Source organism: Mauremys mutica, chromosome 2 (assembly GCF_020497125.1).
Source record: "Mauremys mutica isolate MM-2020 ecotype Southern chromosome 2, ASM2049712v1, whole genome shotgun sequence".
Classification (NCBI taxonomy): domain Eukaryota; kingdom Metazoa; phylum Chordata; order Testudines; family Geoemydidae; genus Mauremys; species Mauremys mutica.
Window position 1 is genome coordinate 44,773,252 of NC_059073.1, and position 24,429 is coordinate 44,797,680.

The window sequence follows — 24,429 nt, forward strand, 5'->3', positions numbered from 1 at the left end:
AGCAGTATATGAAATATTATTTTTATAAACATCTAAACCATTCTTGACAGTCTATGAATACATGGCCATAGATCTGAATACAAAACCTTTTGAGAAATTGTGCCCTTAAAAAATAGAAAATAAAACTACCGGCCAGGTAGACACCTGAATCTATATTTAGGCACCTAATTAGGTGGCATAATTTTCAGATGTATTAAGCACCCAGGACTCCCACTGAAATAAAAAAAAATATTACTAATTAACAATTAACTTGGTGCATTACCATTCATAAAAGGACAGTTACCTGTTCCGTAACTGGCATTCTTCAAGATGTGTTGCTCATGTCTATTCCACAGTAGGTGTGTGTGCTCGCCATGTGCACCAGTGCCAGAAGTTTTTCCCTCAGCAGTACCCATAGGGGGAGCTCTGCTGTGACCCCTGGAATGGTGCCTCTATAGCGCGCTATAAGGGGAGCTGCGCGCTCCCCCCACCCTCAGTTCCTTCTTGCCGGACCAACTCCGACAGAGGGGAAGGAGGGCAGGATGTGGAATAGACATGTTGAGGATGTGGAGCAACACATGTCGAAGAATGCCAGTTACGGAACAGGTAACTGTCCTTTCTTCTTCAAGTGCTTGCTCATGTGTATTCCACAGTAGGTGACTGCAAGCTATGTCTGATGGAGGTGGGTAGGAGTTCACAGATTCCCTGGCTGAAGCACGGCTCTATCGAAAACAGCGTCATCCCTGGCATGGGAGACAATCGCATAGTGCGACGTGAACGTGTATACTGAGGACCAGGTAGCAGCTCTACAGATGTCCTGGATAGGGACATGGGCCACAAAGGCCGCCACCGAGGGCTGAGCCTTGTCGAGCAAGCCCTTACGATAGGTAGTGCGGGAACCCCTGCCAGGTCGTAGCATGTGCGGATGCATGATGTAATCCACCGGGAAAACCTCTGGGTGAAGATCGGTTGACCTCTGATGCGCTCGACTGAAGCACCGAAGAGTTGCAAAGAGCTGCGGAACGGCTTAGTCCAATCCAGATAAAAAGCCAGTGCTTTGCGCACATCAAGCATATGGAGGTGACGTTCCTCATTAGAGGCATGAGGTTTGGGGCAGAAGATAGGCAGGAAGATGTCCTGGCCCCATGTGAAAAGCGGAGATCACCTTGGGGAGGAATGCCGGGTGTGGGTGGAGCCAAAATAGCCGCCAGGTGCACCCTGACGGAGGAAGAGGCCAGGCCTTGAGTTCTAAGGTGAAGAAGGTACTCAAGGATAAGTTGGAGCGAGGCAGACATCGGGGAAGTACCCCGCCCACCTGGAGAACCTGGACCACTTCGCCAGGTAGGCTCAGTGCATGGATGGCTTTCTACTTTCGAGGAGGACACGCCTGACCCCTTCCGAACACCTTCTCTCCTCCTCATCTAGCCACTGATCAGCCACGCTGTCAAATGGAGGGTGGCCAGATTGGGGGGAGGAGGCGGCCTTGGTCCTGGGAGAGTAGATCCGGGTGGAGCAGCAATGGCCGTGGAGGGGCCACGAGCAAGCCCAGGATGGTCCTGTACCAATATTGCTGGGACCAAGCTGGGGCGATTAGGAGGACGCGCACCTTGTCCGTTTTCACTTTCTCCAGGACCTTGCCAATGAGGGGAAACACGTAATGGAGTTGACTCGACCATGACAGGAGGAAGGAATCTGAGATCGCGTTCCTCCCCACCACCCCCCTCTGGAACAGAACCTGTGGCAATGGCGGTTCTGTCAGGTCGAGAACAGGTCTACTTGGGCAGTGCTCCATGCTCAGAAGAGCTGGTGAGTGACCTCCAAGTGGAGCGAGCACTCATGTTGGGCGGAGAAAACCCTGCTCAAGCGATCGGCCTGTGTGTTGTTGACATCTGGCAGATGGAAAGCCTTCAGGGAGATGTCGTGAGCTATACAGACCTTCCAGAGGCTGAGGGCTTCCCGGCAGAGGGCTGAGGACCTCGTCCCGCCTTGCCTGGTGATGTAGAACATTGTGGCGGTGTTGTCTGTGAGTACTCTGAACACCTTGCTGCGCAGCTGGGAGCTGAACGCCACACAGGCTAAGCATATCGCCCTGAGTTCCCTGACGTTTATGTGAAGGGACAGCTCCGCGGCTAACCACATCCCTTGGGTCTTTGAGTTCCCTATGTGGGCCCCCCAGCCCAGGTCTGACACGTTGGACACTAGGTCTAGTGATGGCGTTGGGTCCCGGAAGGGAATTCCCTGGAGCATATTGGCCGAGCAGGATCACCATTATAGCGTGGCGATCACCCGTGCCGGTACCAAGAGGATCTTGTCCAGTTTGTCCTGGACCTGGGAGAACTCGGAGGCCAACCAGAGTTGGAGGGGCCTCATCCAAAGCCTGGCGTGGCGGACCACGTACGTGCATGCCACCATGTGGCCCAGGAGCCGCAGGCATGTCCTGGCTGTGGTGACGGGGAACTCCATGACCAAGGCTATAAGCCCCTTCAGGGTCTGGAACCTGTCAAGGGGAAAGAAGGCTGTGGCCTTGGAGGCATCCAGGAAAGCGCCTATGAATTCTATGCACTACACCGGGACCAATGTCAACTTGGCCTCATTTACTAGGAGGCCTAGGTTGGCACACGTAGCCAAGAGCAGGTCCACGTAGTTCTGTATCTGGGACTGCGAGCTGCCCTTGAGCAGCCAGTTGTCGAGGTAGGGGAATATCTGTACGTCATGGCATCTGAGGTAGGCTGCCACTACTGCCATACACTTTGTGAATACCCGGGGTGCGGTGGACAGGCCAAACGGGAGGACCGTAAATTGGTAGTGGTCCTGTCCCACTAGGAAATGGAGGAAGTGTCTGTGCCCCTCGAATATATGGATATGGAAGTATGTGTCCTGAACAGGGGCGGCTCCAGGCCCCAGCACGCCAAGCGCATGCTTGGGGCGGCATGCTGCGAGGGGCGCTCTGCTGGTCGCCAGGAGGGTGGCAGGCAGGCAGCCTTCGGCGGCATGCCTGCAGAGGGTCCGCTGGTCCCGCGGCACCAGAGCCGCGGGACTGGCGACCGGCAGAGTGCCCCCTGCGGCATGCCGCCGTGCTTGGGGTAGCGAAATGTCTAGAGCCGCCCCTGGTCCTGAAGATCCAGGGCCGCATACCAATCGCCAGGGTCCAGAGCAGGTATGACACATGCCAGAGAGACCATGTGGAACCGGCATTTTGCCATGAACTGATTGAGGTCTCGCAGATCCAGGATGGGCCTGAGCCCCCCTTTTGCCTTGGGGGAATCAGGAAGTAACGGGAGTAAAACCCTTTCCCCCGGAACTCCCCCGGAACCTTCTCCACAGTTCCCAAGTTGAGGAGCCAACCCATTTCCTGCTGTAGCAGGGGTAGATGCGACGGGTCCCCCGCACCGTCCGAGGGACGGGGGTGGGAGGGTGGGGGTGAGACAAATTGTAGTGTGTAACCCTGGGAAATGGTGTTGAGGACCCATTGGTCCGATGTTATTCGGGACCATTCTGTAAAGAACGCACACAAGCGGTTGCTGAAGGCAAATTTTATTGGTAGGAGGGTCCTCTCGGGGGTCACCGGGGTACCCTCCTGCAACCAGTCAAAACTGCCTCTTGCCCTGCTGCTTGCCCCTGGAGGGCCCAGGCTATGGGGCAGAGCGAGACTGCCTCTGAGGTCACCTCTTTTGGGTCTTGGACCTCTTGTAGGCGGGTTTGTATCTCGGCTGGGGCGCAGGGATGGAGGCTTGCATCTTAGGCTTTTCCTTGGGCGGGACATAGAGCCCGAGGGTTTCAAGGGTAGTATGTGAGTCCTTCATGCCATGGAGCCTCATGTCTGTCTGTTCTGTGAACAGGTCCTTGCTGTCAAAGGGAAGATCCTGCATCACAGACTGCGCCTCCGCGGAGAGCCCAGACAGCAGTAGCCACGATACCTTGTGCATGGACACAGCCAAGGTCATGGACCGAGCAGCTGTTGTCAGCTGCATCCTATGCCACCTGCAGAGCAGCCTTTGTGGCGGCGGCATCCTCCTCCACCAGCACCTTAAAATCCTTCCTTTCATGCTCCAGAAGGGAGGGCTCGAATTTCAGCAGTGACCCTCAGAAGTTAAACTCCATATTGACTGAGGAGGGCCTGGTGGTTGGCCACCCGGAGCTAGAAGCTGGCCGACAAATAAAGCTTCCTGCCAAATGAGTCCAGTCTTTTAGAGTCTTTATTTTTGGGTGTGGGTCCTGGTTAACCCTGTCTTTCCCTATGATTTACGGACTCCACCACTAGAGGGTTGGGGGCCAGGTGGGTATAAAGGTATTTGTGTCCTTTCGTGAGCCTTTTACAATATTGGGGCGAGAGAGGCCGGCGTTCGCCAGAGGGCACTGGAGATGTTAGCCACCCCTTTGTGCAGCAGGAGGGCCACTCTGCCTGGTACCGAGGACGAGAGCTCGTTAAACAGCTAGCCTGAGGTTCCCTCCATCTCCTCAGCTTGGAGTTAGAGACTGGATGCAACTTGCTTTAGCAGCTCCTGATAAGCCCTGAAATCCTCCTGCGGTGCGGAGGGGGGTAGGGCTGCAATTTTGTCATCCAGTGCGGGGGAGGGGGCCAATACGGGGCTCTGCACATCAGCCAGTGCCACGGGACCCACTCCTTGGTTGGACTCCTCATGCGGTGCCGAGGATCCATGACCCACCGATCTATCCCTCAGGGGTCTGGATAGTGCGGCTGAAGGAGCCTGCGATGCCCCTGCTATTGACGGAGGGCCTTGCTGGGTGTGCATGGGGGGTCAGGGGGTCCACTGGCACCACTGGCCTTGCCATGGAGGCCCTTGCCATTGACTCTGGTGCGGCACCAGCTGGTCAGTTTGGCCCGGCTGGAGCATAGGGTGCTGCATGTAGGTCAAGGTCGGTGTTACCAATGACCTATCGGTGCCGTGGGAGCGGCATGAGCGGTGGTACCAAGAGTGATGTCTGCCACAGGACCTGGACTCCGACGTCGACGAACAGTGCCGTCTCGAGCTGCTACTCCTCGAGACGCTTCGACACCTGGATCGGTAACGACATGGAGCTGGCAATCCCCACTGGGAGCCGTGGGCACAGTGCCTCAAGGTGAGAGAGCTGGAGCGTGACCGGCGACGGCGCCCATGTTGGGAGCGGCTTCAGTAGCTCCACCAAGAATGGGATCGTCTATGGCGTCTGCCCCGGTCCCACCGATACTCTGTACTTGGCGTGGAGCGGTGCATGGAACTCCGGTCCGACGGCACCTGACCAGACAACCTGTTGGGCGACGAAAGTGGAGGCTGGAGGCTGTGTCCTGACAGGACATTGAGCAGCGAGTGGGCCAGAGAGCGATCCCCTGACCGGGATCTGTGTTGGGTCGGCATCGACTGTCAAGAGCTCAGTGGCAGCGTGCCCCTAGTGTGGGATCTGGGTGCCGGTGGTGCCCCGAGCACCTGCAGAATCATAATGTCCTTGGCCGCCTGCAGGGCCTCCGGCGTCGAAGGCATGTGGACATCCAGAGAGGCCTGAGTCGACGCAAACAGGCTGCTCCGCTCAACCTGAGTTGGAACTCTAGAGCCCGGGGAGGGAACTGGGGCTGCCTGACAGGTCTACCCTCACCTCTTGCTTTCTCTCAACGCCTCTGAGAGGACGGGGCTTTTCTCTGCTTCTTGGACGGGGAGCGGTGCCAGCCACCGGAAGGTGCCAGGAGATTGCTGTGCACCGAAGACGAAGTGCCCGGTGCCGATTCCGCTCGGCGCACCGGGGTTGGAGGCCAGTGCCGACTCCACGAGAAAGGCCTGAAGTCTAATGTATCTCTCTTTTTTAGTTCTGGGTTTAGAGGACCTGCAGATCTTACAGCGGTCACTGATGAGAGATTCGCCCAAGCAGCATAGACAGTTGGCGTGCGGGTCACTTCTAGGCATCGAACGCCTGCAAGACTCGCACGATTTAAACCCTGGGGCCCGGGGCATGCCCCCACCCGAACACTAACTAACTAACTAACTAAGCTGAAACCTTATTGAACTAACACACACAGGTACTACTAACAACTAAACGAGTTCTGGGATGAGCTGCAGCAAAGCTGGAGCAAGTAATTCCAATGCACCGTTACTGGCGGCAAGAAGGAACTGAGGGTGGCGGGGAGCATGCAGCTCCCCTTATAGCACGCTATAGAGGCGCCACTCCAGGGGTCGCAGCAGCGCTCCCCCTACGGGTACTGCTGAGGGAAAAACTTCCAGCACCAGTGCACGTGGCAAGCATGCACACCTAATGTGGAATACACATGAGCAAGCACTCGAAGAACTTAAACTAGTCACAAATTACTTCACCACTTAAAGAGTACACTGTTATCACACTTACTGTATAGAGAAAGGCAGGAAATGCTTTAACAGGAACATTTTTACTGAAAGACCTAGCCTGAAAGGAGAAGGAAAAAAAATATTGAGTAGGGAAGTTATCATGTCAAAGTGAACTTCAAATACTGAGTTTTATGGCTCAAACTGGCAAAACTTATCATGAGCTTGAATCTTTCAGAATTGAATATACTGCAATGAAGAGTACAACTTTCATAATATAAAAAACCAAGCACCAACCTTCAGCATATATAGAAGTAATTACAAAACCAAGTGTCTAATATTGTGAGATGCCCGTTACCATTCCTGTGCCTTTTCGCAGGCTTAAACTGTAGGTATAATCAGAAAATTTACTACGTAAACTGATATATTTTTATTCCACATATCTGCTCCCCACGTGTTCTGCTTGTTTTAATGTAAGAAATATGGTTTTACTACTTTTATTCCTTGGTCGTTGGAAGAATTCTTCCATCAACCTAACTACCAGCTGTACCTACAGCAATGAAAAAAAACACTTCCCTCACTGTATCAAGTATCTATACTATGGCACCACCACAAAACAGCTGTAGCACTGTAGCTGTAGTATAGACATAGCCTTAGGTTCCAATGCTGCAATCAAATCCACTAGCTCAGACCACTGGGTCTGAGCAAAGCCCCACTGATTTCTATGAGACCCCCCACAGCCATGCGGAGCCCGAGACAACAGATCTGACTGCAGGACTGGAGCATAAACTACAGTTGCATTATTTTTAAATCAAGGTGTACAGTTCATTGAATCAAAGAAAAAAATGTCCTTTAATATTTCTTTATTTATAAATACAGGATCAATTTTTTCCCAAAAACATTTTTTCTGCTTTTTTAACTTTAAAAATACCAAGAATATCAATGATTGAATTCCCTGCTTTTCTAAACAGCCTCCTGGAGAACTGGACAAACAGAATGGAATAGTAATAGGTTGAATCTTGAACTACAGCTTTAACAGCCCTCAACTGAAAGGAATATCCCTTAAATATTCCAAAGAGCAGGATTTTTTATTTTAACCTCTGACGTTAAACAGGAGAAATAAAGGACAATTCCCCCCCACACACACACACACATTTTAAAGGGTTAAATTCACCCTTAACTAAATCTACAATACACTTTTGTTGGGTTATATTTACTGGTCATGATGCATGAGCCAGAAAAGGATCCAGCTTGACTTTCCCATGTCTTGCAAGGCTGACAATTAGAAAAGCATCTTTTTGCTTGGTAAACTGAGCACATTTGATGTTGAGCAATTGAGAAGCATACAAAGAACCAACAGAAGCCATCTTTCCAGAGTTACAGAATAGAACTATGGGGCAGGGGTCGCTTGCGGGTGGATTATCTGCTACTTGAAGTCTTTAAATCATGATTTGGAGCATTCAACAGCAGAGTCAAGGGAGAGAATTAGTTCAGGAGTGGGTGGATCGGCTTATGTGGCCTGCATCTTGCAGGAGGTCAGACTAGATGATCATAATGGTCCCTTCTGATCTTGAATTCTATGATTCTATGATTTTATGAACTATATTTTTAAAAGGAAAAAAAAAGGTGTCAGCAGGACTTAAGATTGTTAAAAGGGACTGCCTTTGCAACAGGACTTTCACTTGTATTCAATACAATTTTGATTGTTTTCATTGTATTTTAGTCGCAAAGCTTTTAAAGAAAATTACTCTCTTCACTAGCTTATTTTGCCCTCTACTGGTTATAGATTTAACACTCCCTCAGTATCTACAGTAACTGTCATTGCAGGAGCATATCACATCACTTAGGGCACGTCTACATTACAAAACTTGCTGGCACAGGTCACATTGGCATAAAGCCGCCACAGTTATTATATCATTTGTGAACGTGCATACCTGACTCCTTGTGTTGGCGGTGTGTGTACTCACAAGGAGTGTTTGTGTCGAAGCACAATGCAGTGCACTATGGGTAAGTATGCCAGTGTACAACTCGCCCCCATCCAGTGCCAAAACTTCCCAAAAGACGGTGCAATGCACAGTGGGGCACAAACAAGTCATGCAGGGTGACTGGAACTGCAGGGTGCAGTTCATTATGCTACTTTCTCCACCTCTATACCATAACTGTTGTGCCTATTATGAAAATCTCACAAACCCACATGCTTGTCACTGTCTGCCATCTCTGACAGAACTACAGAGCCTGTGGTATTGTCATAAGCATTGCATGCACGGGATGCATGATCCTCCAATATCTGCAGAGCCACAAGAGGAGCCAGGAGAAACAGCCCAATTTCCTGGTGGGCATATTGCTGTAGGACATAGAACCATTCAAGATTGTTGGTGGTGTTCATAGAGCAGCTGCAAGCAGTGAAACACTGCTTCTGGGCCCAAGAAAGGTGCACTGGCTGGTGGGATTGCATCCTAATGCAGCTTGGGATGATGAACTGAACTTTCGGACACGCAAGGCCACATTCAGGGATCAATGTGCCGAGCTTGCCCCAGCCCTCCAGTGTAGGGACACCAGAATGAGAGCTGCGCGGACAGTGGAGAAGCAAGTGGCTATCATGTTATGGAAACTTGCAATGCTGGATTGATACTAGTCAGTGGGAAATCATTTTGGAGTTGAAAAATCCACTCTGGGAGTGGGTGTCATAAAAGTGTGTAGGGCCATTAATCATCTCCTGCTGTGCTGAACTGAGACTCTCAGCAATATGCAGGACATAGTGGATGGATTTGCAGCAATGGAGTTCCTGAACTGTAGTGGAGCAATAGACAGCACGCATATTCCTATTTTGGCACCAGACCACCTTGCCACAGAGTACAACAGAAAGGCCTATTTTTTGTGATTATGCAAGCGCTGGTGCATCACTAGGGACACTTCACTGACATCAATGTTGTCCTGTCAGGCAAGTGCATGACACTCAAATCTTTAAGAACACAGGACTTTTCAGAAAGTTACAAGCCCAGACTTTCTTCCCTGACCAGCAAATTACCATTGGCAATGTTGATAGTGATCCTTCAGGACCCAGCATACCCCTTGATCATTAAGCCATATGCTGGCCACCTAAACAGCAACAAGGAAAGACTCAACTACCAGCTCAGCAGGTGAAAAACGACAGTTTAATGTACTTTTGGTAGATTGGAGGGGAACTGGCATTATTTACTCTGAAGGCACAGAGCAAAACCACTCAGGGATGCTTTGAAAGAGGACTTTAATGGCAATACACCACAACGCATTACTGTGGATTTTGCTCTAGCTGGCCCTGCAGTCTGAAGACCTGTTAGGAATTGTGTGGTGCTTGGTACACATCTATTAATATAATATTGTCAATGCACCTATTAATTTTGTGGTGCTTGCTGTACATATATGATTATTACACTGTATTTGTCACTGATCCTATGAGTTGTGGCATAGTGTACTATAACATCTAACTGGGTACTTTCACTACCACCAGACTGCGATGGAGTCTCAAATATGTCCTGGCTCATGGCAGAGCTGGACCTCCCAGCTGCATGTCCCACCAAGTATGGCATGCAGCTCTTTGTAAGAGTGGCAGTTAAGCACAGGATTGAATATTGGCCTCCCTGGTCTTATGATATACCTGACACAGTACCTTTGCTTTCAGACAGCCCTGCTGTCGATTCCTATCATATCTCTTTTCCTGCTTCCCCTCTGCAATCTGCTCATAGATGTCCATGTTTCTACAGCCTCTTCTCCCCACAGGCCCAGGAGATCCAACAGCTCCTGTCCAGTCCAGGCTGGAGTGCGTCTGGAACACGTAGCCTGCATGGTCAGCTGGGCAGCTGCACACAGTAATGGAAAGCTGGTAGGTGTGCTCGCCAATATGGACAATCACGAAAAGGCATTTAAAAAATGTGCTGGGTTTTAAGGGGAGGAACTGCCAGTCTCTGACACCCAGGCAGTGGAGTTCTCAACTGTGACCAGAGCAGTCAGTGTTGGGCATTGTAGAACAGCTGCTGGAGGACTGTTAAGGTTAACATAGGTAACACAGCGTCTACATTCGCACTGCATCGACCGTAGTACTTTTTCAGAGACAAATTTCAGTGTAGATACATGCACAACTAGGTCAACACAAGACAGCTTACATTGACCTAACTTGGTAGTGTAGACCAGGCCTTAGTCTAGTCATGGAAAGACCGACCAGTGATCAGTAAATTAACTCTACCCAAGTTTCCGTGCAGCTCCCTATTAAGCCCCGTGCAGGGGCTCAGAGCTGCAGGGGCCCAGAGCTGCGGCGGGAAGAGGTGCCCCTGCTGCAGCAGGGAGAGGAGCCCCTCCCTTGGCCCAGCCCAGCCCCGCCGGAGCAAGGAGCCCCTCCCTTGGCCTGGCCCAGTCCAGGCAGGCTTGAGGGAACCCTCTCTTCCCACTGCAGCCCCGGGGCAGCCTGCACCCAAAATCCCTCATAAACACTAAGACATTCCCTTGCAAAACCTGGAATTGAACCTGGGCATCCTAAATCTCTTCATTCCTCTGCTGTCAGCAAATACCTGTAAAATCCACCAGCAAAAACAAGCATCTCATCCTCCCTCTAGTGACTGGTCCAGATAAAGGATAACAACCTACGACTGCTACCAATGACAGTTAGTTCCAATGGTCTGAACCATCCTGATGACTCAAAGTGGGGGTCAACATGGTTCCATATGGTAGAATTCTTGGGGTCAGCTTTTATTATTATTATTATATAATTATTATATAACTATATAATAGTTAGGAAATTATATGCAAAAATCCTAAAAAGAATGTTAACGTTGCAAAGTCAAGCACGCAAAACTTAGGAAATGTTAGGAAATACCAAACACTCTGAAAAAACAAGACCTAGTTGTTTCAAATTGGACACCCAAAATTAGTGGACACTTGACAATTTTGACCTTAATCTTTATGTGCCGCTGTTTCCCAGCTGTAAATAATAATAATCATCATCATAATCTCACAGAGATGTTGTGATGTATTCAGATACTATAATAAGAGCACCATAAAAATTCCCATGAGGGAGTTAATAATTTTGTAGTTAGTGCAGCGTTTGGACGGTACTAAATAAGGCCTGGTGGCACACGCCAACTGTGAAGGATAAAAAGAAATTTTGAAGACCCATTCATTAAATGAGGCAGGGATGCTGGGAGGGGAGGATGTTCGCATATATAATTATGTAATTAAAGACTGTCACAATGCATAAGCACAAGGGGGCTGAACTACGGTTGCACAGGCATTTAACTTTTGAGAGCTTGTCTTTGGCACCTTAATGTTCTTTTAATGTAGTTTTTTAATGCAATTAATTAATTAAATGTATACACACACACACACACAGATTGTTGTAACATCTGATTAAAAGCATTTCTTGTACTATTTATATTTTCTGGAGAAATGGACAAGTGCTTATGTAGTATGTACCAAGGTGCTTTTTATAAGCATAGCCCATGTGTTTTATTTTCAATATTTATAGCAACAGAGAGGTAAAGAGTAGGTCTCAGTGTGGTTTCTTAAGTTCAGATCCACTAATTGATCCATGTGAATAACAACCTTTGATAAAGCCATTGTACAAATACCGAAGTTTGAAACAGTGATCCCAATCAGACTGGTTGTGGAGCAAAAACAAAACCAGAGAAACATTGCTGGTGTAGCTCACTATGCATATAATAGGTAGTTTCCAGGAAAAAAAAAAAAAAAAGTTTGGCACTTAAAGGCAAAATCAAATGCCTACTGTGTCCAAATTGCAAACAAATTGCACCTGTGTCCAAAATACACAAAGTAACTCATGCACACAGTCAATGGCTGTGATCCCGGAATCTGGTCTGTGCAGGCACACCCTTGCATATCCTACATCTCATAATGACATACAATAGAACCTCAGAGTTACGAACACCAGAGTCACAAACTGACCAGTCAACCACACACCTCATTTGGAACTGGAAGTACACAATCAGACAGTAGCAGAGACCAAAAAAATAAAAATGCAAATACAGTACAGCACTGTGTTACACATAAACCACTGAAAAACCAAAATGTTTTTAAAAAGATTTGACAGGATAAGGAAACTCTTTCTGTGCTTGTTTCATTTAAATTGAGATGGTTAAAAGTAGCATTTTTCTTTTGCACAGTAAAGTTTCAAAGCTGTATTAAGTTAATATTCAGTTATACATTTTTGAAAGAACAGCCAAAATGTTTTGTTCAGAGTTATGAACAACCTCCATTCCTGAGCTCTTCATAACTCTGAGCTTCTACTGTATGTGCAAAAGCTTTCAGTCAGTAGTTATACACACATATAGCTATCACTCTATATAGATAAATTCATGCAAGTGTGTTATGATAAAGAGAACCTCCATTCAAAAATTAATTTATTGTTTTAGAATAAGTTTTTTGGTGGGTTTATTCTCCAACTCAAAGGACCAATCAGTTTAACACTACAAGGCTGTACTCCTCGATGTAATTGCAAACAGCACTTTTAAGATTACTTTCAGCCAGGGGTGGCTCTAGCCATTTTGCCGCCCCAAGCATGGCGGTACACCGCAGGGGGCGCTCTGCCAGTCGCTGGTCCTGCGGCTCCGGTGGACCTCCCACAGACGTGCCTGCGGATGCTCCACCGCTTGGCACGCCTGCTGGGGCCTGGAGCCGCTTGGCACGCGTGCTGGGGCCTGGAGCCGCCCCTGCTTTCAGCATAGGCGCCCAGGACTGAATAGGCTGGGAGATTGATCTTCTACATGAAGGTAAAAGTGTTTTTAAAATCTTTGATACAATAAATAAGGTGCCCAACAAGACACCATCTAAGACCACATTTTGACAACACTTCTTAACATTAAAATGGATTATATGCTATCAACAAGAAAAGAGGAAGCTCACATGTTCTAGATGAACGTGCGCCTGGCTGGCAATGTCGTAAATTACATCTCTCACGTTTCTCTCTTGATTGGCTCTTATGAAATCTTCTTGCGAAACTCCATGCTGAGAGCGAAGAGCAAAAAACAAAACACTCATTTCTGCTCAACAAGAGAGTAGGAAAGCCTGGTAGACAGACTACAATCAAAAATCTGAAAAACATTTATGCATCTTTTTGAAGTAGTCAGTAGGAAGCAAAGCTCAGTGAAGGAAAAGACAGGAAAGAGTAACTAACTCAGTCTTTGCATAAACTGACTCGCTGAATACTTTGTAGTAACTAGGGATAACTTAGCTAGAATTTAAATTCTAGTAATCTGCAATCAGCTTCTTGCATGTCAAGTTAAAAAAAAAAATCAACTGAGGCTAAGCAGGGTAAAGGGAAAAGTTACAGATTAACCAGAAAAACAGCTGTTTAGTCCATGAAGAAAGGTATTGTCATAGGGCTGGTCTATACTACAAAATGGTACCATGTTTGAACACTTATAGAGAATTGAATTAGGTGACACAATGGTGACCATGACACTGTGGTTAATGCAGACTAAAGACAAGTTTTATTCAGCATCATGTCAACTAACTTACTCATTCACAAGGCTGATTGAACATGGTAAAATTTTATAGTGAAGACAAAGCCACACAAAGGATATGAATTCAAGAACAATCTGGTGACTCTGACTAGCTGCCAAGATACCTCTTGCCTCTGCAGCACTCTCAGTCTGGTTAAGAGGCAGATTACCTTTGCACCCATCTCCTACACCCACTGATGACTGAAAAGTTGCATAGTCACATGCATGGCTGTGATGGGAGGGACAAGCACAATTTTGTGTGGGTGGGTGTATGTGTACATGGGTATATGATATTAAGTTATACTGAAACAAAGGTATGAAAGTTGGAAGGTCCTAATCAGCCTCCATCATGAGTTACTGTTTGGTATGGACATTATCAGCCATTTTATGTTTCTGTGTCGTTCACATAATACTGACCTAGCAGGAAAGCAAAGCCAAAGGTTATCAAATTTGGAGCTCTTCATTATTCTACACAAAACAACCAAAACTTGCAAATCAAGGATATTAATTCACATTTAAATGATATTCATAGAAGACTAGTGCATGTGCCTTAAGCACTGCCACAATTAGATGGATTTATATAAGAGCAATAAGAATGATGTCATAATTTGAAAATGCAAACATAAATTATAAATATTCAATGCCTATGCCTATAGATTTAGCCACAGACTCATTTGAACATTAATGGGAAACTTGTGTTTTAATCCTTGTGTCACTGACAATTACATGTTAGCGTAAGGGCTGCTGAATTCCAGTGCCAGTTAGGTGTTTTCTCTCAAATTGTACAACTAGACCCCACATGCTATAGCAATGACTGAGCAAATACTTATAGTTAACTACTGAGTTTCACAGAAAAATCAAGAGTATGACCACAGCACAGCAAAGAGAAGGCTAGGGAGCTCATTCTGAAACAAAAGGAAGAACACTAGGAAAATTTAGCGCTGGGAGGAAGGAATTGATTCCCACTCCATGTGTATTTCTGCACATGAAGAAAAATCCTAAAATGCTACTGAATTTAATAAAAAAAAATTGCAGTGAGCTAGTACTAAAATAAATAAAAATCACTCTAATCATACCTCCCAAAAGACACAAAGCAACATGACCAAGACAAGCCCTATCACTGAAAGAGCATGCCGGGGGTACTGCAAGCCACAGGAAGTGAACCTTCTACTAATAGCAACTAGGCTCTTCGACATTTACTTTTTGGTCTAACAGAAAATACTATATATCTAAAGCTGAGTGATGTAGTTACAGATACTATATTGTTTGTTCCCAGTCTATACTTTCTTACCAACATACAAATGTCCATAGGAAGAAAGACCTTTCGTCTTTTACTATGATACGGAGTTGCTCTTAAACAGGTGACAATGCCTTGTGCTTTCCCAATGTGACTGGCTGCATGGTCTGCATGGATATCCCGCACACCTGTATTTGCAGAAATAAAGGTTAAAAACCACATAACCAACCACAGAATAGCCTGAGTGTAACATATTAACAAGTCTCATGAGCAGAAACTACACGACTTTCGTATTATAGCTGTTAAGAATATATTTGCCTCAAACAGCATATGTTCACAGATTGTCCTTGAGACCTAATCTCAGAGGTGAAAGCTAGTAAACTATTGCAGCAGCCATTGGCTGAAGTGTGGTTTCTCAGAACGTTTATGCTTTACTCTTCAGGGAAGAGAAAGACCTTAGCTCACTTAGCAAACTTAATTTGGCATTTACTCTCTTCAAATATTTGTATATCTATATTCCCAAGCCCCTCACTGGATGCTTAGTCAAAATATCCTTTTATTTTGCTTTTCCCCCATTCCCTTGATCCGATTGATGTTCTTTGCTACCATGTCACATTTGAAAATGATATTTAGTTCACTAATATAACTTGTCTAATTTAGGTATGCCTGTATTTTATGAAGTCACAGCTTCTTCTCTTAGCACATTTTCAATATTATTCTTTAATATTTATATTATGGCCTGTGATACAGCATAGCCAGAGGGTAGCAGCAGAGGGTTAGAAGAAAGTTTGCTATAGATTAACTAGAGCACCTGACGCCAATTAGAGCACCTGAAGCCAGTCACATGATAAAAACCCCTGCTTCAATCAGACAGTTTGAAGGAGTTGGAGCAGAAAGAATTGGTGTTGGAGCAAAGAACAGTTTGAAGGGAAGCAGAGGACAGTTTGGAGAAGTGCTGCGGTGGGCTAAGAAGTCCTAGACCCTAGGTAAGGGGCACCTGGCTTGTGCAGAGGGAGGGCAGGAAGCCCCCCACAAGCTGAAGGGCAGGAGAGGGAAATAGCCCAGGGGAAGGAACCGTCAGTTCAAGTGGTTCACCACTATCCTCAGGGCCCCTCGGCTGGGACCTGGAGTAGAGGGTGGGCCCAGGTCCCTCCCTCTCCACTCCCCTCCTCTAGGACACTAGTGGGGCAATTAATATTCCAATTTAAGGGCAAGAAATGGCACCCTGAACCCACTCCCCAAAAGAAGAGAAAGCATGAGACCCATCATAATAGTGCCAACAATTTGCCACAGGCCATATCTACACATTTGGGCCTGGACTATGGTACCGTAGCACAAAGAGATATGGCTAAGATTTTTAGCCTTTTTTTTTTTTTTTTAAAGTCCATCTAAAACATCAGAGCTGGTGAGGGAAAAAGTAAGCTCTGAGACAGACATGGTAGGCATAACATTCTCCAGAGTTGGTTCTATCGAATTAAAAGATGCAAGTCAGACCGTCAAAGAGATTTTTCTCCAAAGCATGGAGGCAGATGATTACTATCAACATTAGAAGTAGAGAGTCTGACAGTCCAGGGTTCAAGAACCATGTGGTAAGTTCTCACCCTACTGCTTTCTCTTACACAAGAGCCCATTGCATTAGGCAATACGCAGATAGAGTTAGACATTGTCCCTACACTCTCCACTCCTTTTCCCTTTCTAAATGAATACAGCTACTAGTCTGTATACAATTAGCCTATTTTTTTAGGGTTTGATTGGGTTTTTTTTTGTTTGTTTGTTTTTTTTACTTAGTATGTGATTACTTTTTTTTTGTTACATACCTGCACTCAAAAACAAAAAACAATGTAAAACTTCAGAGCCTACAAATCCACGCAGTCCGGCTTCTTGTTTACCCAATCGCTAAGACAAACAAGCTTGTTTACATTTGCAGGAGATAATGCTGCCTGCTTCTTGTTTACAATGTCACCTGAAAGTGAGAATAGGCATTCGCAAGGCTCTGTTGTAGCTGTCATTGCAAGGTATTTACGTGCCAGATGCGTTAAAGATTCGTATGTCCCTTCATGCTTCAACCACCATTCCAGAGGACATGCTTCCATACTGACGACGGATTCTGCTCGATAACAATCCAGAGCAGTACGGACCAACACATGTTCATTTTCATTATCTGAGTCAGATGCCACCAGCACAAGGTTGATTTTACTTTTTGGTGGTTTGGATACTGTAGTTTCCGCATTGGTGTGTTGCTCTTTTAAGACTTCTGCAAGCATGCTCCACACCTCGTCCCTCTCAGATTTTGGAAGGCACTTCAGATACTTAAACCTCGGGTTGAGTGTTGTAGCTATCTTTACAAATCTCACGTTGGTACCTTCTTTGCGTTTTGTCAGATCTGCAGTGAAAGTGTTCTTAAAACGAACAACATGTGCTGGGTCATCATCCGAGACTGCTATAACGTGAAATATATGGCAAAAATGCGGGTAAAACAGAGCAGGGGAAATAAAGTTCAGTCACAAATTTAATTTACATATTTTTTTAACTAGTGTCATCAGCATGGAAGTATGTCCTCTGGAATGGTGGCCGAAGCATGAAGGGGTATACAAATGTTTAGCATATCTGGCATATAAATACCTTGCAATGCCAGCTACAAAAGTGCCATGCAAATGCCTGTTCTCACTTTCTAGTGACATTGTAAATAAGAAGAGGGCAGCATTATTTCCTGCAAATGTAAACAAACGTGTTTGGCTTAGCGATTGGGTGAACAAGATGTAGGACTGAGTGGACTTCTAGGCTCTGAAGTTTGACTTTTTTTGTTTTTGAATGCAGTTATGTAACAAAAAAAAATTTACATTTATAAATTGCACTTTCACGAAAAAGATACTGCACTACAGTATTTGTATGAGGTAAATTAAAAAATACTATTTCTTCTGTTTATCATTTTTACAGTGCAAATATTTAATAAAAATAATGTACACTGATTTCAATTACAACACAGAATACAATATATATGAAAATGTAGGAAAACATCCAACTTAATAAATTTCAATTGGTATTCTATTGTTTAACAGTACAATTAAAACTGATTAATCGCAATTAATTTTTTTAATCAATTTTTTTTTTTAGTTAATCACGTAAGTTAACTGCGATTAATTGACAGCCCTTAATTTTATAGATTTAAAAGTTGGATTTTCAGAAATGCTGAGCGCTTACCTATTCTTGTCCCGTTAAAGTCAGTGGAAGCTTTACTGCTGACTTCAATGGGAGCAGAATTAGCTCAACCATCAGCACTTTTGAAAATCCTCCCCATTAATAAATATAATAGCAGTACTGATACATTCTCCATAAAACCCTAAATAAATAAATAAAAAAAGCACATACCCAGCATTTCCAAGGTGAGATACAAGAGAGCGCTGTGAGTGTTGTCAGCATATGTTTCAAGTTCCTGGATGCTGCGATATGCTCTGTCATCCAAATTTTTCTCCTGTAGTTTAAGCACAGAATATGAATATGTACTAGTCTGTATTCCAACATGAACATGGATTTTTTTGTGCAAACTGATCATTATGAGCAGATCTACATAATCCTTCATTAGGGTATAGTGGACAAAGTAACTCACATTAGAGGATGGGGAGGAATCACGTGTGCGTGTATGAATATAACCATATACACATTAAGGAATACATTTTAAAACATCTCCAGCAATACAAAATATTATGTATGTGCAAGGGCAACCAGCTAAGGTTGTTGAAGGAACCACAACTGTTATGGATTTAAATTCTCTCTTGCAATATTGCATTATCATTAAATCAACTGGTGCTTGTTTACTCTACAAGCACTTTGCCAGTACAGCTATACTGACAGAGTCCCCTGCCATAGATACAGCGTATACCAACAGGAGTTTTTTGCTGGCAAGAACACTACCACCACCCCAAATGACATTAGCTATGCTAGAGAGACAAGGTGGGTGAGACAGTATCTTTTACTGGACCAATTTCTGTTCTGAAAGAGACAAGCTCTAATATCCTGAGACTGACATGACTACAACAACACTGAATTATTAACTATGCTGATGGAAACACACTGTCAGCATATGTGCATCTATACTGGGATTTTTGCTGGCATAATTATGTCAGATAGGAGGTGTGGTTTTTTCACATCTGACCAACACAGCTATGCCAACAAAACTTTGTAGTGCAGACCGGGCCTTGGAGTCTTCATGCTACTGCAGACTCACACCCTTAGTTCTGATGAAGGTACTGTACAGTATGTTTACACTATTAACTGCCAATTCTATTCCATTGTCAGTGAATGAGGCTTATATCTCAGTGAAAGAAAATTACAGATATCAGAATAAGTTCTTCTAGTATGTGCTTTTTAAAAGGACTTTTAAACTACTGAGTGTACTTGGCTGTCTCATGCAAATGCTGTCAGAAACAGAACACCCACTCACTGTGACAGGAAGGCTGGTCTTGTGGATAAAACATACAGGCCTGAGAGTCAAGAGACCTGGACGGTCTATGCCATAGACGCCTTGTGTGTGCTTGGACGAGTCACTGGACTTCCAAGTCCCTTAGTTTCAGTGCAGAATGTGCATATTAATACTTATCTACCCCACGCTGATGTGGTGATGTTAAAGTAATTAATGTTTATAAAGTGCTCTGATAGGAAGTATGATCCAGGGGACTGGAGACCCAGATTCAATAGCCTGCTTCACCACAGGCTTCCTGTGTGACTTTCAGTAAGTCCCTTAACTTCTCTGTACCTCGGTTCCCCATCTGTACAATGGGGATATTAACATTTCCCTACCTCACAGGGGTGTTGCGAGGATAAATACATTAAAGATGGTGAGGCGTTCAGACAACTGAGGTAATCAGGGCCATATAAGTACCATATATATATAGAGAGAGAGAGAGAGAGAGATCTTGTATGGAAGGCAATATAAAAGTGCATGTTATCATAAACGACATTTGTTTGAAATTTTAAGCTCATAACTCATCTTGATATGAGGCAATATAGAAATATTTTAAAGTAATTTCTAATAGCCAAACAGACAAGGTCACAGAATGCTGTCAAGAGATTAAGATGATGTAAATGGATAGGAATAGGATGGCATGAAAAGGCAGTCTGAGAAAGTTTTTCACTTTGACTTCTTATAAATTGCAGAGCACTGCATCTTTTAGAAATTAGAATTGACCGGAAGCCAGCTGTGTGTGAGAGCTAACTGTCTCTGATCTCTTGAAGGGAAACTCACCTCTGTGCAGAGGGCCAGCCCAAGGTCTAAGCACCACATAAGCCCACAGACCCCTAGATCCTCCAGTCAGCAATGAGGTAAATTTACAGGATGGCATTCGGAAGCTTGCACTGATATTGCGAAAGTGAGGGCATTAGTATTCAGAGCTGTCAATCTGCAAGCTTTCATGAAAACTGCAGTTTTTTAAAGCAAAAAATTTGAAGTTCTACCCACTCCACCATGGCCACAAAGATAATAGAGAATATGAAATGGAGTCTCAAGGAGTGGAGTTTTAAAGCAAGGGAGAAATTTTTAAAAACTACCAAGGACCAGTATATAGGACACTCCTGTTCAAAAAAGAGAATACAACCATACAGAAACAGAAAGATGAGCTCTTTAAGTTTGAGTTAGATACACATGATTCAAAAAGTCAAAAATGAGAGGAAAAATTAAAATGCATACACAGATTAAATTACTTACTCTTTCATCAATAATCTTCAGAAGCCACCTTTTAGTCAAGTTATGTTTCTTGATAGCCTGGAAATGAACAAAGAAAAGCCATGTTACAGTTTAGAAAAAAGAAAAATTTTGAAAATTATTGAAAGCAAGGTATGATCAAGGCTGTAATTTTTTTAATGATCTTTTTGTTATTAAAAGTAAGATTTGACTTGCTCCGTATCAGCTGGGTTAAATCAAAATGGAAGAATAAAATGGAAGAATAAAATGTATGTAATAAAGAAATTAAGTACAAAACTTTTCAACTGATCTCTCTTTACTATTGCTACAGAAAAAACAGAATATTGTGCCTCAAGCCAACATGTAAGTGAAGGAGAAATTTAAAACAATATATTGTCTTTAAAATGTAATTTAAGTCTACACATTCATTCCATTACTGAGTCATTCTATTACAACTTTCCACAAAATATTTGCAGATCACATTATTCACTTCCCAAACGGTTTTTCAGGAGAACAATAATTAGTATGCGTATATATGTTTTGTCAACAGATAGTGTTTATACATAATATTCTAATATACATGAGTATTTTATATATATTAATTATAATTATTAAATTATAGAAAACTGATAATCCTCTACCATCTCCTGTTCAGCCACTCATCTCTGTCAGACTCTTGCCCTCCTTCCACAGCTGCTCCATTCTATTCCATTTTTTTCAATCTTATTATTTACAATAATTCCCTCAAAATCACCTTCAATTTTGCAGCCAGTTATGTCCTGTTGAGTATAATAAGTCTGACATGATTAACTGTTTATGATAGAAGTTTTGGAGCAGTCTGTTCTCAGAATCATGGCTTTCTATAGATCATTATCTGCCTCTTTACATCTAATTTAAACCCTAAATAACTATTTTTACAGATATTTAAAAAAAATGTTGCAAAGGTACATCTTTCTAATGATTTCAGTAGACTTTAGATTAGGCCTTAGATGCCCAACTGGTTTCCCAGTTTGTCAGCACTAACTGTCTGGTAAGTGCATTGGCTGCAACAGTGCCATAGTGGTCAAGGAGCAGCAAGTTGAGTCCTGTTAAATTACAGACATCATGGCCCAAATTGTAAATAATTACTTCTAATTTTGGGTGCATAACTTCAAACATACAGGTCCTGACTGAAGGTCTGAACACTGACAACTCCCATTGAAATGTGTTTAGAATTAGGCTCTCAGTGTCTCAACTGGCGTTCAAGATGGAGTTAGAGGTCACTTTTGAAAAGAGAGCCCATAATTTCATACACAATCTGATGAGTTTCCTGATAAAATACAAAACATTTTCAAAGATCAGAGTTTAAGCATGGGTGTCTAAACTTCAGTGCCTAAATTCATATTTAGGCTTTTTAAATCAATGGGAGCTGCAAGCGTTCAGCACCTCTGAAAATCAGGCTAGTTTTATTTAGGTGCCTTCATATGAATTTGTTCACCAAACTTTGGGAACCACGTTTGAAAATGTTGGCCATATTGCATATATTTGGGAATAGGTATTTAATATATACCAAACCGATAACTGATGTGTAAAACTGCAATTGTTCCCCATGCAAACCTAGTAATGACAATATAGTATGCAATGTTTTTGATAGAAGAAACATTAACTAAAGAAGCGCTATGAATTGGGCTACGAGAGAGGTCGGCAGGTTATCCATGAATTTGGACTGCTTTTTCCTGTAAAAAATAACTTGAATTGTTTTTTATTTTTATAACAACCTGTCCTTTTTTGGGCAGCTACTCTCTGCAAAGACTGAAATGACCATACAGTATCATTCCAGGTGCGTCCAGCAGCACAAGAAATAAAATCACAACTCTGGGAACCAATATGAGTGCACCATTATGAGGTAATCCAAGGAGATTGTTAGTTTGCCTCAGTGTTCTCTTTGCCCAGCAAAGCTGATTGAACATCCAAGAAATGCTTTTAAGCTTTTTGAACTATTTCTCACGAGCTCATTTGGCAATTGATTCTGTTTAAAAGGCCTGATAGAGAAGCCAGGTGTGAGAGCAACCCTTGTTGCAGAAATGGATCTATTCATCTCCCGCCATTACAAGATTGGTTTGCTTCCTGGAAAGAGGATATATGACCAGCAGGTCTAACTATCTGAAAATCTGGCATTTTATACAGATGCTCATCCACATGATGTTTTCTACAATTATCCTTTGGGAAGAATCCATTGTTATTCATCCAAGAAGGCCTCAATGAGGAGAGCTGGGAAGAACATGTTTGGACATACCCCAAGCCAGTAAACCCTGAATCTATTAGATCCAGACAAGAGAAAACCACACAGGAGTGGACCTTTGGAATGGAAAAAGAGTAACCGAGGACCAAATCCATTCCTGGAAGCACAGACACTGTGGGAGAACAAAGAGACCAGCTTGCTTGTGGGCAGTCTGGCATGTACTGGGGCAGAGAGAGAAAGTGAATAAAAAGCAAAAAGGTGCAGAAATAAGATTACCAATATCAAATTTTACCCTTTGCACCAAAGACATTTAGTCTGTAATACTGGGGCTTTGAATCCAATAATCTATAACTAAGGTCCAGAATACTTGCCAGCTTCTGTTTTAATTATATAGAGCTTTGTTGTGGCTGAAGAAATAAATAAATTCTGAGTTGGAGATATCTAGGAATAATGTTGGATCTCCTAGATGAGACTCAAATAGATGCTGTTTATTTCTTGGCATTACCAGTATTTTCTCTCTTTCTTCAAGAGTTTCTTGTTTATAATTTGAATAGGATTGTTGACAGAAACAAGTACTGACTTGTGCTTGGCATCACACCTAAAGGAGGAAGAGCACACTGGATGCATCCATTAACACAGCAGTGCCAACATCAGAAAAAGGGGATAGTAAAGGGCTGTGATCTCTGACCTCAGATAAACAACAGGCAGTACATGAGGAGCCATGATGCCTCAAGTGAACCCCCTAATCATACAGGAATTGTAGGGGGGGTTCCATATTTTTTCTGCACTTTCAACATGGACAGAGGCACATGATGCCTTAGATGGAGAGTCTAGATGTTAGTCTGTGGTCCTAAGGCAGTGACCTATCCCAGTTGAAAATCATAACTGTAAAGCAACATATTGGCAGGGCCACCCAGAGGATTCAGGGGGCCTGGGGCAAAGCAATTTCGGGGGCCCTTTCCATAAAAAAAAAGTTGCAATATTATAGAACACTATATTCTCGTGGGGGCCCCTGCGGGGCCCGAGGCAAATTGCTCCACTTGCCCCCCCCGCCCCCCACCCCGGGCAGCCCTGCATATTGGGGTCTATTTATTCCCATGTTAAGTACAGGCAATCATCAGTTATCTGGTGCAGTGGGGGTCCTAACTAGAGTGAACATGTTTGGTCAGCTGGTCATTTTGTCCTGAACTATGGCCAGCGGAGATGCTACATTGTAGGCATGCTTGAGTTTGTTGTTCTGGGGCTTCCATGAACTTACACAGAGGTGTCTTGAAGCAAATATTTCAAAAGTTGGCAGGTTCATAGAATCCCTGTAACTCAGCATACAAATCAGGACTTGCATTTTGTGCAAGTTTTTTTTTTTTTAAATGACCTACTGTCAGCTATGCAGTTTTCTAGGGAGTCAAAGTGCAATGGAATACGAAATAGTGTGCATTATAGTTTTAACTGTGAGGGTGTGGGGCTTCTATAGTGTATCTTTCGTTGTATGGTCGCCTTTCTGGCTTTAGTTTCTGATCACACTAATTTCTGTCTTCTTTTAGTTCTTAAACCTTTGG

General features: G+C 44.1%; 1 protein-coding gene and 1 long non-coding RNA gene across 8 annotated transcripts in view; one reads left to right on the top strand and one right to left on the bottom strand.

Moving 5' to 3' along the window:
• NDUFAF6 (NADH:ubiquinone oxidoreductase complex assembly factor 6) overlaps positions 1-24,429 on the bottom strand; it is a 52,682-nt gene that overhangs the window by 211 nt on the left and 28,042 nt on the right. For 5 of the 7 annotated variants that reach the window (XM_045005346.1, XM_045005343.1, XM_045005347.1 and 2 more), the window contains exons 4-8: positions 20,677-20,733; positions 18,345-18,447; positions 15,030-15,163; positions 13,140-13,241; positions 6,313-6,369 (exon numbers count right to left, since the gene is read on the bottom strand). In XM_045005346.1, coding sequence (XP_044861281.1) covers positions 6,313-6,369; positions 13,140-13,241; positions 15,030-15,163; positions 18,345-18,447; positions 20,677-20,733 — 453 coding nt within the window. Of the gene's footprint in view, positions 1-95; positions 284-6,269; positions 6,370-10,060; positions 10,088-13,139; positions 13,242-15,029; positions 15,164-18,344; positions 18,448-20,676; positions 20,734-24,429 lie in introns of those variants that run through there. The other 2 variants (XM_045005342.1, XM_045005344.1) reach the window with 2 other exon arrangements.
• On the top strand, positions 10,013-22,499 carry LOC123363871. The gene is made up of 3 exons (XR_006576920.1): positions 10,013-10,110; positions 20,984-21,015; positions 22,472-22,499. It is a non-coding gene; the product is annotated as an uncharacterized LOC123363871 (long non-coding RNA).